The following is a 15970-nucleotide window of genomic DNA, read 5'->3' on the forward strand; positions in this document are numbered from 1 at the left end:
CCACACAAAAGCCTCACATGGAAGGAAAAAGAACAATATTACAAAGCTACAAGATGATTTTGGGGACTAGAAAGGAGTGCAAATAAAACAGTTAATTATAGATTATTTTCAAGCCCTATTTTCAGCTTCTGATCAAAGGGGCTCGATGGATACTGTGGCAAACATTGGTAGGAGAGTTACTAGACAGATGAATAAGGAATTATCTGAGATTTACACTAAGGATGAGGTTCTATAGGTACTGAAGCAAATGCATTCTACTAAGGCCCCTTGATCTTATGGTATAGCCCCTATCTTTTTCCAAAGACATTGGAATATCATTGGCAAATCTGTCATTGCAGTTGTTCTTCATGCATTGAATATTGGTGAGTTTCCTAAATCACACTTTCATTACTTTGATTCCTAAGAAAAAATCCCCTATGAAAGTAGTTGATTTTCATCCTATAAGTCTATGCAATGTAATTTACAAACTAATTTCAAAAGTGATTGCTAATAGACTGAAACAGGTTTTATCTAGTATCATCTATGAGTCCCAGAGTGCTTTTGTACCTGGTAGACTAATAACAGACAATGCCATCATTGCATGCAAGCACATTCATTCCTTAATAAAAAAGAGAATGGGAAAAAATGTTATATGTCCCTCAAATTATATATGAGTAAAGCCTATGACAGGGTTGAATGAGATTTCTTGAAGCAGATTATGCATAACTTAGGCTTTAACTCAAAACTGACCCACTTGATCATAAAGTGTGTCACCTCAGTCTCTTTTTCAATACTAATCAATGGAGAACCAAAATGTCCTATAATTCCAAGTAGAGGATTGAGACAAGGGGATCCACTGTCCCCTTATTTATTCTTACTTTGTAATGAGGGCCTTGTTAGTCTGTTAAAGAAACTGCTGATAATCAAGCTATGACATGCATTCAAATCTATAGAAGGGCCCCTAGACTAAATTATTTTTTGTTTACAAATGATAGTGTTATCTTTTGCTAGGCAGATTCTACAACAAATAGGAATATACAAGAGCTATTGGATAAGTATGAACATGCATTGGGGCAAAACATTAATGAGATAAAACATCCGTGTGTTTAGTAAGAGTGTCACAGAAGAGGTCAAACATGAAATTTTGTCTATGTGGGGAGGAAGCAATGTGCAGCAGTATGAGAAGTATCTTGGCCACCCATGGTTGGTAAATCAAAGTCACAAGCCTTCTATGAGATTAAAGATAGAGTATGACAAAAATTGCAGGCATAGAAAGAGAAGCAGTTATCTCAAGGAGTTAAGGAAGTTCTAATAAAAGTTGTGACACTTTCTATTCCAACTTATGCCATGAGTTGTTTTAAATTATTTGGCAACCTTTGTACTGAGCTAGAAAGTATGGTGGCCCAATTTTGGTGGGGCAAGAAATCAAACAAGAGAAAGATACACCGAGTCAGCTGGGAAATGATGTGTGATTCTAAGTTCAGAGGTAGATTAGGCTTCAAATATTTGAATACTTTTAACATGGCTCTCTTAGCTAAATAAGGGTGGAGAATCTTGCAAGAATAAGATACCATGTTACCAAGAATTTATAAATCGAAGTACTTTCCAAAAACAGGTTTATTTGCTTTTAAGTTAGGTACTAATCCCTCTTATGCTTAGACAGGGATATGGGAAGCCAAAAAACATCCATTCCAGGGATGTCAGAAGAGAGTAGGAGATGGAAGAAAAGTGAAGATTTGGAAAGATCCCTAGATTCTAGGACATCAAGCTTTACAACAGGAGCTGAATTTGGTGGAGGGTGAGGACTGGGATGATACTGTTGCTACCCTCATTGATAATCATATGCATTGGTGGAATATTGAAAAAGTTAGAGCTTTATTCAAATATTCTAAAGATCATTATATGTCAAGGAGAAAATGAAGACAAATGTATATGGACCCAAGAAAAGAATGAGAGGTTTAGTGTAAAGAGTGCTTACATATTCTTTAGAAGAAAATGGGAGGAGAATAAGGGAGAAAACTCTAGTTCCAACTAACAGAATCCCTTGTGGAAAGTGATGTGGAAGATGAGAATTCCTCATAAGTCAAGATCTTTGCATGGAGAGCTTGTAGAAATGCTTACCAACCCAATACAACCTGAGGCAAAAACATGTTGAAGTTGAAGATACATGTTGCTCATGCCAGAATATATTGGAGGACCTTCTGCATGCTTTAATCTACTAACTATCTGACTATATTGAAAGACATTAAGGAACACCAGAGTATACTGGAACTAGCTTTGATGCCAAGGAGAAATGGACAATGGATGGCAACATTTTTCTTAATTGCGTGGGAATTCTGGTTTGAAAAAAACAAGCAGATACATGAAAAAATCTGTTATGAACCTAGATATGTGATTGCATATGCCTTATCTTTGCAGAAATTTCACAAGGATCTAGAAGCTACCCCATCTTCAAACCTAAAAACTCTATGCTGCTGGAAGCCACCATCACAGGATTATTTCAAACTTAATGTAGATGGAGCTATGCTCTTCAATCAACATGAAGTAGGTATTGGAGTTATACTTAGAGACGAGAAAGGTGACATTGTCATGGCCGCTAGTAAAGTCGAGAATGAAGTTGTCGATCCTGAAATCATTGAGCTTCTATCTATGTTTTAGGGACTACGATTTTGTATACATTGAGGCATTTCAAAGATCATTCTTGAAAGTGACTGCCTAAGGATGATTAAAGAGCTACATGCAACTGATAATTCTTTATCAATTCTTGGAAACTTGCTAAAAGAAACACAGAGTTTAATAAAGTCCTTTAGTATTTGCAAAGTCCAACATGTTCATAGGGTAGGTAATGAAGCAGCTCATAGACTTGCCTGTTATGCCAGGAATGTTGAGGATATTGAAATGTGGTATCCCAAGCAGTTTGGCTTGATAATAACTGTGGCGCTCTCGACCCCCACGTGTTATTTTTGTGGAGTTCGTGACACCGGGATGATGATCACACGGATCACGCACCCCAACGACCAATGCTCAAAGTGTGAACAACATACAATAAATGTACAGTAAATTATTCGTAGCGAAGAAAAAAATAAAAGGGTCTTTCTTTATTAAGTACCAGAATTGTTCAAAAAGCAGTAAAATAACTTTACAAATATTTATAGTCTTCCGTCAGATAATTTAAAGAAAACAAATAACATAAGGAAATAAGTCCCAAAACGCTGAACAACATAACAGCGACTTAAGCTTCTGGCGGAGTCGATCCTTCAGGTTCGTACTTGGGCTCTGCGTCAAACTCTACGGCACCATAAAACGGAACCATAGGGTAAACACCACTATGAGATTATGACATCTCAGCAAGTAATTAACCAAACAACATCCAAGTGATTTAAAACACATTTATACAAACACGTGTTCCCATATGGACAGAATAACAATCCACATTCATTTTTCCAAAAATACCATTTTTATACTTACACTAAAAATCCCATTTTTGTCCCAATCATATATTTATTATGAATTTACGCATGCACCACGGTCTCCCCTATAGACCGTCTGCACACTCTGGCTCTCTTCGTCACGTCACGGGTAACGTCCGTGCATGAGACTCCGTAACGAGCGATGCCCAGTTCCGCACCCAGCGCGTACATGGCCAAGCATCCTCTAATCTCGCCAGCCAAAGGTCACGGAATCGGTACGAGAGCGTTACCGTCTCATCCGTTCCCGTCGTCGCCCTGCAACAACTCAGAGGACATCACGTCTGTCTGTTACGCTCCCGAGTGACCAGAGGAGCTCCACCGAGATAATGCCTCATCTAGGCTTGGGGTCGTGATACACACGCACCCACGCCATTAATAACAATAGTCTCAATTTCAACAGACCACATGACATCACAGCACAATTTATTATAGACGATAAATATACATTGCAACAGTTTATTGGAATAAATATTAAATATTTCATTTACCAAAAAATAAACCTCCATTTACAATTATACAGTTTCACAATACACGCGTAATCCAGTTCATTAATCCGGCCCAAGGCTCAAATCCAACAACTCCAATTTTAACAAGCCCAACATTTCAACGGCTCAAGGCCCAATTTCCAACAAAACCAACAGTTCAATAATTTACAATGAACAACAGTTATAAAGTCAATTTAAATCACTTGAATTTTTGATGGAAAATTACATACACACGATGAAGGGTATTTCTTAAAGATCACTCAAAGACGATGATCAAGGCGGCGGCTCAACGGAACAGTGCCCAAAAATTGGGTTTTTATTACACAGCAACAACAACTCAATAGATAATTTTTTCCTCAATTAAACAAAACCAAGTACAACAAAAATTCAAAGCTTTCGGATTAAAACACCCAAACTCATGAATCACCCGAATCACCCAAACTCACAATTTCAGATGTGAAACTCTCGGATTCAATTACCCAAACTCATGAATCACCCGATTTGCAGCTCTCGGATTCAATCCAAACAACACTCGGGTTCAACCCAAAACTCACAAATCAACACACAATTAGAAAGAGGTGAAATGGCTTGAAAGAGGATGAGGATCTCCAAAATAAATCTGAGGAAATCCGTGGACTATATATAGACCAGCAATGGCGGTTTTGAAGAGCTATGTGTCGCACGGGTGGAGATGATGAAAACGGCATCAAGCCGTGGAGGACTGAGATGCATTCGTGGGGACGTGTGGAGAGGTGGCGACGACAGCTCATTCGGAGCCCATGCCTAATGCCACCGAGATGCTATGGAAGAAGGAGGTGGTGGCGTGGGGATCGACAGCTCGACAGCAAGGTTCGGAGTCACTACCGAAAGACACGGAGTGAAAGAAGCAAGGTGGAGGTGGCGGCTTGCGGCTGACTTGCGGATTGAAGTCTCGAAGTGGCGTCGGCAGCAGCTGCGTGGAGAGTAAGTTGCAGGAAGAAGAAGGAAGAAGAGGAAATAAGAAGAAGAAGGAAGAAGTCGAGCGGCGCAAGGGAGAAACGATGGAGCCCTAGCCCCAGACCAAAACGGCGTCGTTTCGGAAAGTGAGAGCTGAGTCTCACGAGCCGCACGGCTGGGCCGCATTTCGCACAAGGCCTGGGCCCCTTGCTGGGCTGGGCTGGAACCGGGTCACCAACACACACACACACACATGGCCCACAGCAAAAAAATACACATACACACAGCCCAAATAATAATACAATAAAATTTACAAAAATTACTAACACAAATATAAAATAATAAATAAAGAAATTAAAATCTCAATATACCTAATTAATTAAAAATAATAAATTAACCTAATATTATAACTTAAAACCCATAAAAATAGGGATTTCACAATAACTCTTTGTAATCTCTTGTTATTAATGAAACGTGCTTTCCTACCCAAAAAAAAAAGAAGAAATAGGACATGTAAAAGAGATTTCGAAGACTATTAACATTACCATGGTTGTATATATTCTAGCAATGAGAATTTAACGCCAGACATAAAACCTTCGTATACTAGAATGAAAAGACAATGACAACAAAATAATTGAGCAGCCATCATTAATACAAAATGCAATAAAAACTAAAATAACTTGGAGTTTGAAAGAGTCTATTGAATGCAAAATAAGAAATTAAGATCACATTATTCATTGACCAAAGTTATCAATAAATATTTTTTTAAATAAAAGAACTAACAAACATTAAAAAGCACTCAATAGCCAACAATTAATTCAATGTAATGAGTAATATTATGTACAAATCCCAAATGTACAATTCTTATACAAGCCTTTTAGCCCCACCAAGAAAAAATGAATTTTTTACGCTTTTTTTTATTTTTATTTTTTATTTTTTTTATGGTGGGTCCTCTTTTTTATAAAAGACTTGCACAAACTTACACATTTGTGTATATATCATTTCTCGCTCAAATATAGAAGAAGTTAAAAATTATATAGGAAGGAAGGAAATAGGATTTCCTCTCTCTGGGTTCTTTTTAGAGTAGAGGTCTTTTTCCAGTTAGTGTACAGAGGCTTACATAGCCAAATCTTGTCGAGTTTTTTCCCCAATAACCTTGTTAGCATTGAGTGGTGAACTAGTACACAATGGAGGAATAGCTAGAGAGGCTCTGTGACAAACTCTCTATGATAGAGCAGGAATGAGAGGAAATTGAAGTGGAGATGAATCTATTGCAAGATGCAATTCTCAGAGACGAAAAGTGTTTGATAATTAAGCTATTGACTGACTGGCACTATAACAGGGAATCTTTCAAACAAACCATGAAGAAAATTTGGCGCTCGGTGAAGACCATAAAACTCCAAGACTTGGGATCAGTCTTAATACTAGCTGAATTTGAAGATATCAGGGATAAGGAGAGGGTGAAATGAGAGGAACCATGGTCTTTCGACAAGCATTTGGTTTTGATAAAAGGTTTTGATGGGAAACAATAGGTACACTAGATTCATATGACTAAAGCTCTATTCTGGGTAAGAATACATGATCTATCGCTTATGGTTAGAATGAGTATATTGACAACTTAATTGGAAGTTCTCTCGAAAAAGTAGAAGAAGTTGACCTTGAGAAAGGGGAAATGGCTTGGAGAGAGTTCATACGTGTTCAGGTATGTATTGATATATCAAACCCTCTGCTCAGAAGGAAAAAAAATTAATATTAGTTCAACAGATCCGTGCTAGGTTCGCTTTAACTATTAACGATTAGCGGATTTTTGTTACCATTGCGGAAGATTGGGACATGGGCATCGCGATTGTGGGGACTAGAAGACTGTGTAGGTATCAGATGCGACTGATGTTTTCCCTTACGGACAATGGTTGGGGGTTGGCAGCACTGGCGGAAAGGGATGGGAAAAAAAGACAAATTAGAAAGTTGTTGATCGAAAATTTTTTCTGATGCACACTCCGACAAGTGAAACACGGAAGATGCCATTGCAGAGGGAAATTACGACAAAAATGGGTAGCTGTTGTGAAATTGTGAAACAAGTGGAAGACTATCCGAAATGAGTAACGTAAATGGTAAATTTTCCACTCAAACCACTAGAATAATAGGCGAAGATAATGGTAGCAGAAAATCTGGAGCTACAGTTATGGGAGTAGAATCCCACGAAAATAGGAACATGATGGAATCTTTGAATTGGAAAGAAGAAGATAAGTCTTTGCCTCATAGCTCAATGGGCTTGGGCCAAGATATGATAAGCCCAAGCCAAGATATGAGTCAAGAAGAAAGCCCAATTGAATTGCTGATCCAAAATGCAAGTGAATTGGGTCATCCAAGATGGAAGAGAAAACAAAAAAATGAACTTCCAAAGAATGAAGACACATACTCTGGAGATGTGAAGAAGAAGAAGAAGAAAAGGGATGAGCTTGTGGTAGAAGATGACTTGACGAGAACACCAAAACGTGCCCTGACATTGAGGACGAAACATGTACAACTTCCAGAAGCACAACCAAAGATATCAATGGAAGATGGGTCACAGCCCCGTCAGGAGCCATGAAAATTTTAAGCTGAAATTTTCTTGGGTTTGAAACCCACGGGAAATTCATACACTTAAAGACATTGTCAAGAAGGAAGATCCCGACATCTTGTTCCTTCAAGAAGTATCGTATTAGTTTTGTCAATTGCCTTATGTTGATTGTGATGAAAGAAGTGGGGTGTAGCATTAATGTGAAAGAAAAACATTAAATTATCTATGATTAGTTTTTGTAAATTTCATATTGATGCTTTTATTAAAGATGATGTTGATAAATCAAAAGATTGATACCTCACAGGACATCTAGATATTGCCTGTCGAATGCAAACATGGAATTTAATTAGATCCTTGTCACGAATAGGTGGGAAAGCATTGTTGGTTTTTGAGGATTTTAATGAAGTTTTAGATCAATAAAAAAAAATGTGGAGGCAGAAATAGACCTGAAAAACAGATGTTTGATTTTAGAGATGTGTTAACTGACTGTGCTTTAAGGGACTTGAGATTTAGAGGCCCTAAATATACGTGGTGTAATAGAAGAGAAGGCACAAATAGTATCAGTGAGAGATTATATAGGTTTATGGCAAATTACCAATGGTGCCAACTTTTCCCACAAGCAGTAGTTACTCATGGTGCAGCTGCTTACTCAGATCATTTACCATTACGGATGACTATGGATGGTGGGATTGTGTACAAGAAAAGGAAGATCTTTTAAATTTGAAGTCATGTGGGTAGGAGATCATGAAAGATGTGCATAGATAATTGAAGAGTCATGGAAGGAAGGATCAACTAGGAGTAATATGGGAGAGGTAATGAAGATAATACAATGTTGCAGCGAGAAACTGGATATCTGGAACTAGGAGTGTAAGCAAAAATAAAAAACCAGTTGAACCGGACCAGGTCAGTCTGGTCCGATTGGTTTGGTCTGGTTTGTAACCAGTCTGGTGCGGTACCAGTTATTAAAAATGAAAACCAGTCCTAAACCAGTGTTGTACTAGTTTTTATATTTTGAAAACCGGTTTAAATTGAACTGGACCGGTACTTATATATTTTTAATTTTTTTATATTATATATAATTCTTATATTATTATTATATATATTATATGCGACGTTTCTAATTAATATAACATGAAATTATAATCTTATTATTCAAGTCTATTAATTTTATAACATAAAATTAATATACTAGTATAATTGGACACTAGTTATACTATTTTAGTCTTATTATTCAAGTTTATGAATCTCACTAATAAGTTAGACACTACTTATACTATACTACTATAATTGAACATTAAATAATTAGTAATTATTAATACTAAATTCTCACAATTAATTTTAGTATTAAAAAAATTATAATATTAAATATATATAGTGTTACACGTGTAAATGGTAAACTAGAAAATTGGACTGGAATAAACCGAAATCGAAATAACTGAAAGTTTCGATTTTGATGATGAATCGGTCCGTACGATTTTTAAATTTTCAAAATCGATATATATTGGTTTGGTTCTAAAATTTCTCCAAAATCGGACCGAACCGGACCCGTTACACCCCTATCTGGAGCAAAAATATCTTTGAAAATGTCCAGTGTCAATTAAATAAGGCAAGACTGAAACTCAAATAGATGTAAGAATCATATCCAACCTGTGTAGCGATTGCTGATAATATCTCTGCAAGGGAAGAAATCCATATGTGGTTAGAAAGGGAGGAAATAATGTAAAGGTAGAGGTCGAAGGCTCTATGGCTGAAGGAAGGGGATCAGAACTCAAAGTATTTTCATTCTAAAGCTTCCCAAAGAAGAGAAAAGAACCTCATTAGGAAGCTACAAAATGAGTGGGGTGAATGGCAAGAAGCAGACCAAAAAGATAGATTAGTGGTGGAATATTTCCAATCTTTTTTTACAGCATCTGATTAGAAGGGTTCTTTGGATTTTTTTGGAAGGTATAGAGAGGAAAGTTTCTAGTGGCATGAATGAGGAACTCTCAAAGGAATATACAGCTGAAGAAGTGACACAAGCATTGAAACAAATGACACCTATCTTTTTTTAAAAATATTGGCATATCATTGGAAAAGTTGTCATTGCTGCTGTGCTTCAAGCTCTAAATACAGGTGTGTTCCCTAATGATTTAAATCATACTCTTATACTCTGATCCCTAAGAAAAAATACTTGTGATAGTTGCTGATTTTCTTCCTATAAGTCTATACAATGTCACTTATAAACTTATTTCGAAAGTGATTGCAAATAGATTGAAAAAATTGCTCCCTGGTATAATTTCTTATTCTTAATATGCTTTTGTACCTGGGAGATTAATAACTGATAATGTCTTTGTTGCATATGAGTTAATACATAATTTGAGGCAGAAAAGAGTGGGGAAGACATGATATATGTCTCTGAAATTAGATATGAGTAAGGCCTATGATAGAGTCGAATGAGATTTTTTGGAGAGGATAATGCAGAAGATAGGATTTGATAGTAAACTTATCCACTTGATTATGTGGTGTGTTCAATCTGTTTCATTCTCTGTGCTGATCAATGGTGTGCCAAATGGTCCTATCATTTCTAGTAAAGGATTAAGACAAGAGGACCCTCTATCCCTTTACCTATTCCTGTTGTTTATTGAGGGGCTAATAAGTCTGCTGAATGAAGCTGAAAGAAATTAGTCTATGTTAGGTATTAGAATCTGCAGAGGAGCACTTAGAATAAATTATCTTCTTTTGCAGATGATAGTGTTATTTTTTGTAAGACAGATGCTAAGACAAACATAAATATTCAAACATTGTTGAATCAATATGAACTTGCATTGGGATAGAAAATAAACAAAGAAAAAACGACTATGGCCTTCAACAGGAACGTAACAAAGGGAGTTCAACAAGAAGTTAGATCAATGTCGGGTGCAAACTGTGTCCAGCAATATGAAAAATATCTTGGCTTGCCTCTAGTGGTTGGTTGATCAAAGTCAAAAGCTTTTGCTGAGATTAAACAAAGAGTTTGGCAAAAGCTACAAAGTTAGAAGGAAAAACTGTTATCTCAAGAAGGAAGGGAGGTACCTATAAAAGCAATGACACTTTCTATCCCTACTTATGTGATGAGTTGCTTTAAATTATCAAGTAGCTTATTTATTGAATTAGAAAGTATGATGGCATGGTTTTGGTGGGGATAGAAAGGAAATGAGAGAAGAGTTCATCGTATTAGTTGGGAACACATGTGTGAGTCCAAATTTAAAGGAGGATTGAGTTTTAAAGATATCCCTCATATGCTCGGAGAGAAATTTAAGAAGCAAAAAAGTTGTTACTTCAAGGTTGTAGATGGAGAGTAGGTGATGAAAAACCAATGAAGATATGGACAAATGCATGGATTCTTGGATATCAGACTCTACAGAAGGAAATGAGTGGGATAGAGGTAGATAACAGTGAAGATATTGTGGCTAATCTTATTGACCTAGATACCATGTGGTGAAATGTTGACAAAGTTAGAGCTCTATTCAATCCAATTGTAGCTGTTGATATTTTGAAAATAATCATTTGTCAAAGATAAAATGAAGACCAATAGCTATGACACAAGAAAAGAATGGCAATTTCAGTTTTTAGAGAACAACTTAGATGAAACCATGGGAAAAGCTCCAGAGTTCATAGCCAAACTCAATTGTGGAAAGTACTATGGAGGATGAAAGTTCCTAATAAAATCAAGATTTTTGCATGGCGAGCTTGTAAAGAATGTCTACCTACTCAATCTAATCTTAGGAGAAGGAATATGGATGTTGAAGATGAGTGTTGGTTCTAGAAATCCTATCTGGAAGATATTCAACATGCTTAAATATTTTGCCCTCCCATTAGAGATTTGTGGAACAAATATTTACCTGCAATGAAGCATATTGGAAGGGATATGAATATAATGACTATTGCACTGTATGTGCTGGAGAAAGGCAATATTACTGACGTGACCACCTTTTTCCTAATAGCTTAGGGTTTTTGGTTTAGAAGGAATAAGATGCAAGCTAAAAAAGTTCTTATTGAACATATAAGTGTGATTGACTATGCATTATCTTTGCAAAAAACTCACAAGGAGCTGACATTTTTATCAACTACAAAATCCAATAATGCTTGTTGCTGGAAGCCAACCCAACTGGCTACCTCAAATTGAACATGGATGGAGCAATGTTTTTTGACCAACATAAGGCTGGTGTAGGTGTGGTACTCAGAGATGAGAAAGGGGACATTCTGATAGCTGCTAGCAAAGTAGAGAATGATGTGAATGTTCCAGAAATTATTGAGTTTCTTGCTATGTTTCAAGGCTTACAACTATGTGCTCATTTGTGTTTTTTTAAGTTAATTCTAGAAAGTGATTGTATGCTGATGGTCAATGAATTACAAGAAGCAGCAAAATGATTTTCAACTCTTGGGTATTTGCTAAAAGAAATAAAGCATTTGCTGCAACTAATTTTTGTGTATAAGATTTAACATGTGCATCGTATGAAGAATGAGGCAGTAGATAGGCTTGTCCATTATGCTTGGTATGTTGAGAATATTAAAATGTGGTGGGTTGACGTTCCAATATTTGTCCATTTGGTTCGACAAAAACAGTAATGGTTTTTATAACCTTATTAATAAATGGTCTTGTTTTATATATATATATATATATATATATATATATATAGTAGAAGTTGATAACTCTTTAGGTGTATTGCCAATAGAACTCAAGTCTAAAAGTAAAGCTTTTTAACACTTTTATTTGAAAATAATGCGTTTCAATGTTTTCTCCTATTAGGCACGGAAATTTGGGCAGACAATTTGTGATTTTTTTCTCTTTTTTTTTTGGTATGATTATCCAAATTAAAAAGAAAACTTTCCTCATTCTTTTTTTTTTTTTTTTCCCCTCTTTCAACTTAAAATGTAATCGGAATCATTTATGCCTCTTGCATACCTTGATTCACTCCATGGTTGATGATTATGGTATAAAATTTTATTGAATTTTAAAATATGATAATTTTCATCTTTTTTTATTTTTTGAAAAAATAAATGATTGATGACTATGGTATAAAAAAAAAGTAATCAAAAAAATCTTAAAGAACTAAGATCTCTTCTGATTATTAAGATAAGATGAAATAAAAGTTAAAAATTAAATAACATATTATTAGAATATAATTTTTTAATATAATTTTTTTAAAAATTTAAAAAATTTATTATATTTTATGTTAGAGTTTAAAAAAATTATAATAATTATTTGAGAATGAATATGTTTTTTATTATTTTAACAATGAGAGAATAATCATTTAAAAAAAAAAAAAAACAAGGAGAAAATAAAAGCAGGCATTTACTCTTTAAATGTCAAACAACGACCGCGCCACGTGGTTGGAGGAGAGTGTATGGTAGAATCTAGAAGGTCGTAGAGTTGAATGGAATATGGATCGGAGCGGGACTGATAGGGAATCGGGATACCCTATATAAACAGAGAGGGATCCCAACTTCCCAACCGCTCTCGCATTCTGCCTTGGCTGGCTCCGGTTTACGCCATCGTTTCCCCACGCAAAGCATTTCCAGATTCGCTCCTCCTGGTCTGAGGTACATTTTCCTTTCTCCCTGATGATATCCTTTACTGGAATACATCAAACCCTAGTTGATCTCTCAGTTTCGTCTCCTCCGATCCATTACAAAAGTTTTTTTCATTGTTTTTTCCGAGTTTGGAAATTTGAATTTGGTTTTGCGAGATCCTGTTTCTTTGGGGGCCTACATGAAATCAGGCTTTTATGGCTCTGTCGGCTAACAATATGAATGCAGAGTCAACGGAAGCTTAAGGCTTCGTTTGGTTACCAAACTCATCTCAACTTATTTTAATTCATCATTATAATTTTTTCAAATTCCAATACAAAATATAATAAATAATTTAACTTTTTAAATTTCAAAATAATAATAATATTAAAAAATAATATTTTATCATCACAATTTAACTCAACTTACTTCAACATCCACACGCATAAATCGATGCAATCTTTTCTGATGTTTGCTTTAGCTTCTAAAACCTCACTCTATCAAAGTCATAATCGTTTTTATATGCAATTTTTCTTGATCACCCGAATTCAATGTTTGATAATTGAATAAATGGAATTCTGAGTTTTTGTAATTTTCATGACTGGTTTTGTGCTTTGATTTGTTCCATAGGCCATACTAATTGGTCTAACAGAGCTTTGTGTGCTGAACGTTTTGAAATCATTGTATCATGGCCGAGGTATGCAGTTGTTTTGTTTTAGCTTGTTTGTGTCATTGTGTTTTGCAAGTTTTAATTTACTCATTCATTGAACTCGTGGCAGGAGGGTCACAAGGTTACCTTGAATGTTTATGACCTAAGCCAAGGACTAGCTCGGCAGCTTTCCACAACCTTTTTGGGGAAGGCTATTGAGGGCGTATGGTGAGTGTTTTAGGTTGAGGGAGGATGTAACAGTAGGATATCTGGATTTATGAAGTTCTAAATGTAGATGATTGGAATCTTGAATGCTCTGTGATGCTTTCTTTGATCGAGGTGTATATGGTGGTTGAATTCAATTGCTTTTTCTGGTAAGATTATAATTTTATGGAGACAGGAATTTTAGGTGCTTGACTGTCTCAATAAGGCTGCCTCATCACTTATCCTGTTACCATTAGCAATTGAAGTGTGTACCAGCAAAAATCAGTGTTTTTACTTTTCTTGATAGTTGGTAGAATATGTTTTTCCAAAATTTCTTTTTCTTTTTTCAAGATGAAAATTAGTACTGATGAAATGGATGAATTGATAAAGGATGGAGCATTGGAAAGTTGGAATATGTGGGTGGCAAATCTAATGTTGAGCCTTCTTTTTCTTTAAATCATTTCTTTTATTTTGGCTATATTTTCTTCTAAGGATATACGTGATGGCCATTCGATTCATATTTCCTTCATGTTTTCAGAGGAAGCAAGTTGTACTGTGGTTTAATCTTAGTGTTTTATTTAATATCTTTTGCACAACAGGCACACAGGAGTTGTTGTTTACAGTAATGAATACTACTTTGGGGGTGGGATACAACAAGCTCCTGCTGGATTGACACCATATGGTACACCAATTAGGGTGTTCGAATTGGGAGTGACACATGTGCCAAAGGATGTATTTGAGATGTATCTTCAGGAAATCAGCCCTCGATATACGGCTGAAACATATAGTTTGCTTACACACAATTGCAATAACTTCAGCAATGAGGTTGCTCAGTTTTTGGTTGGTGCAACCATTCCAGACTACATTCTGCAGCTTCCAAACGAAGTCATGAATAGTCCAATGGGCGCTCTTATATGTAAGTTATCTATCTCATTTGTTGTTCTCTTTCCATCGAGATATTGGTGGGATGTGGCAATCTGTTAGTTTTCTTTTTAGAATCGCAAGTAACTTAGCTGGGTTGGTGTTGTGTATTCCTGTGTTAATAATCCAACAAACCGCAGCCCCCTCCTCCAATTAATAAGACAAGGGTGACCTTTGGATGCTGTGATGCATTGGTTACAGAGGTTACCGGGGGATTCTGTCTGCAGAAGTCCCTCACACTTATCAACATCAACATTACGTGACCAGTTAGGCTTGGCTGATTTTGTCAGAAAAGAAAGTAGGTTTCAGGGCTTAATCAACGGCTCCGGTTGCTAGTAGTTTTCTGCTTGAGGCAATCCTTCTGCCATCCTCTTGCTTAGAGGGATTGAGCTTTTGAAGGTTAAGAGGTTTTCTAGGATTGAAGAATGGGTATACTGGATCTGAATAGATTTCAAAGTCCTGTCTTGTTGATAAAGAGATTTATTGTTTTACCAAAATTGAGGAAAAAAAGGTTTTGTATAAATGGTTAACCTGTGGGAGTGTTGTTCAATGTCGTTAATAACAAGAATGTATGTTGCAGTGCCCATGATACAGAATCTGGAGACAACAATGAAATCTGGTGCTGTCCCCCAAGTTCCACAATTTAGGTCTCCAATGACCCAGCCTTTGCAACCGATGATGACCCCAGATCGCAAAGAGAGTTATAACAAAGTGAAAGCTGAAGAGCACTGCACCAAGTCTGAGAAGCCAAAGACGGTGGAAAATGCAGTGCCACCAGCTGTTGACATTGTAGAACAGAAAGCAGCAGCCAATGGGGTTGTTGTAAACGACCCCCTTGTGAATTCGAGAAGCATGGTGCAGGAGGAGATAAGCAAAGAATTTGCTGCAATCATGGCGACTGGGACATTACGTGCAAGTGAGGCAGCTGCGCTTGCCACAAGAAGAGTTATGCAAAGATACGGGAACCTGAATGCTGCAATGCCACGGAGTTAGCATCTGGAGAAAATATTCTTTCAAAGAGTTGTACTCTTATTTTTCAAAGAGTCGGTCTAACAAAGAAAGACCCAGTATCTGTATTGACCTTTTAACAATTTGACTTGATCAATTTGTGATCAATTGTGGGTGTGCCTCTTTTTTAATGTTAAAGCTTTGCTTTACCCAAAAAGAAGATTGCATCTACTTGAAAAGTGAATGTTAGATTTATTTTATAATCTAATTTGAGTTTGGTATCTAGAAT

General features: G+C 36.2%; 1 protein-coding gene across 1 annotated transcript; it reads left to right on the top strand.

Moving 5' to 3' along the window:
- The first annotated feature begins 12842 nt into the window (after positions 1–12842).
- LOC121250520 (desumoylating isopeptidase 1-like) lies at positions 12843–15941 on the top strand. The gene is made up of 5 exons (XM_041149648.1): positions 12843–12992; positions 13590–13656; positions 13739–13836; positions 14412–14728; positions 15314–15941. Exons 2-5 carry the CDS (start codon positions 13648–13650, stop codon positions 15724–15726), a joined length of 837 nt encoding a protein of 278 aa, XP_041005582.1. The 5' UTR covers positions 12843–12992; positions 13590–13647; the 3' UTR covers positions 15727–15941.
- The last annotated feature ends 29 nt before the right edge of the window (positions 15942–15970 follow it).

The sequence above is a fragment of the Juglans microcarpa x Juglans regia genome, chromosome 2D (genome assembly GCF_004785595.1).
Source record: "Juglans microcarpa x Juglans regia isolate MS1-56 chromosome 2D, Jm3101_v1.0, whole genome shotgun sequence".
Taxonomy (NCBI): Eukaryota; Viridiplantae; Streptophyta; class Magnoliopsida; order Fagales; family Juglandaceae; genus Juglans; species Juglans microcarpa x Juglans regia.

Excerpts from the sequence above, each read along its gene's own strand:
- LOC121250520 (XM_041149648.1), top strand. Across the intron at positions 13,837-14,411 it reads AAGGCTATTGAGGGCGTATG|GCACACAGGAGTTGTTGTTT; the intron begins GTGAGTGTTTTA and ends TTTGCACAACAG. Across the intron at positions 14,729-15,313 it reads TCCAATGGGCGCTCTTATAT|TGCCCATGATACAGAATCTG; the intron begins GTAAGTTATCTA and ends TGTATGTTGCAG.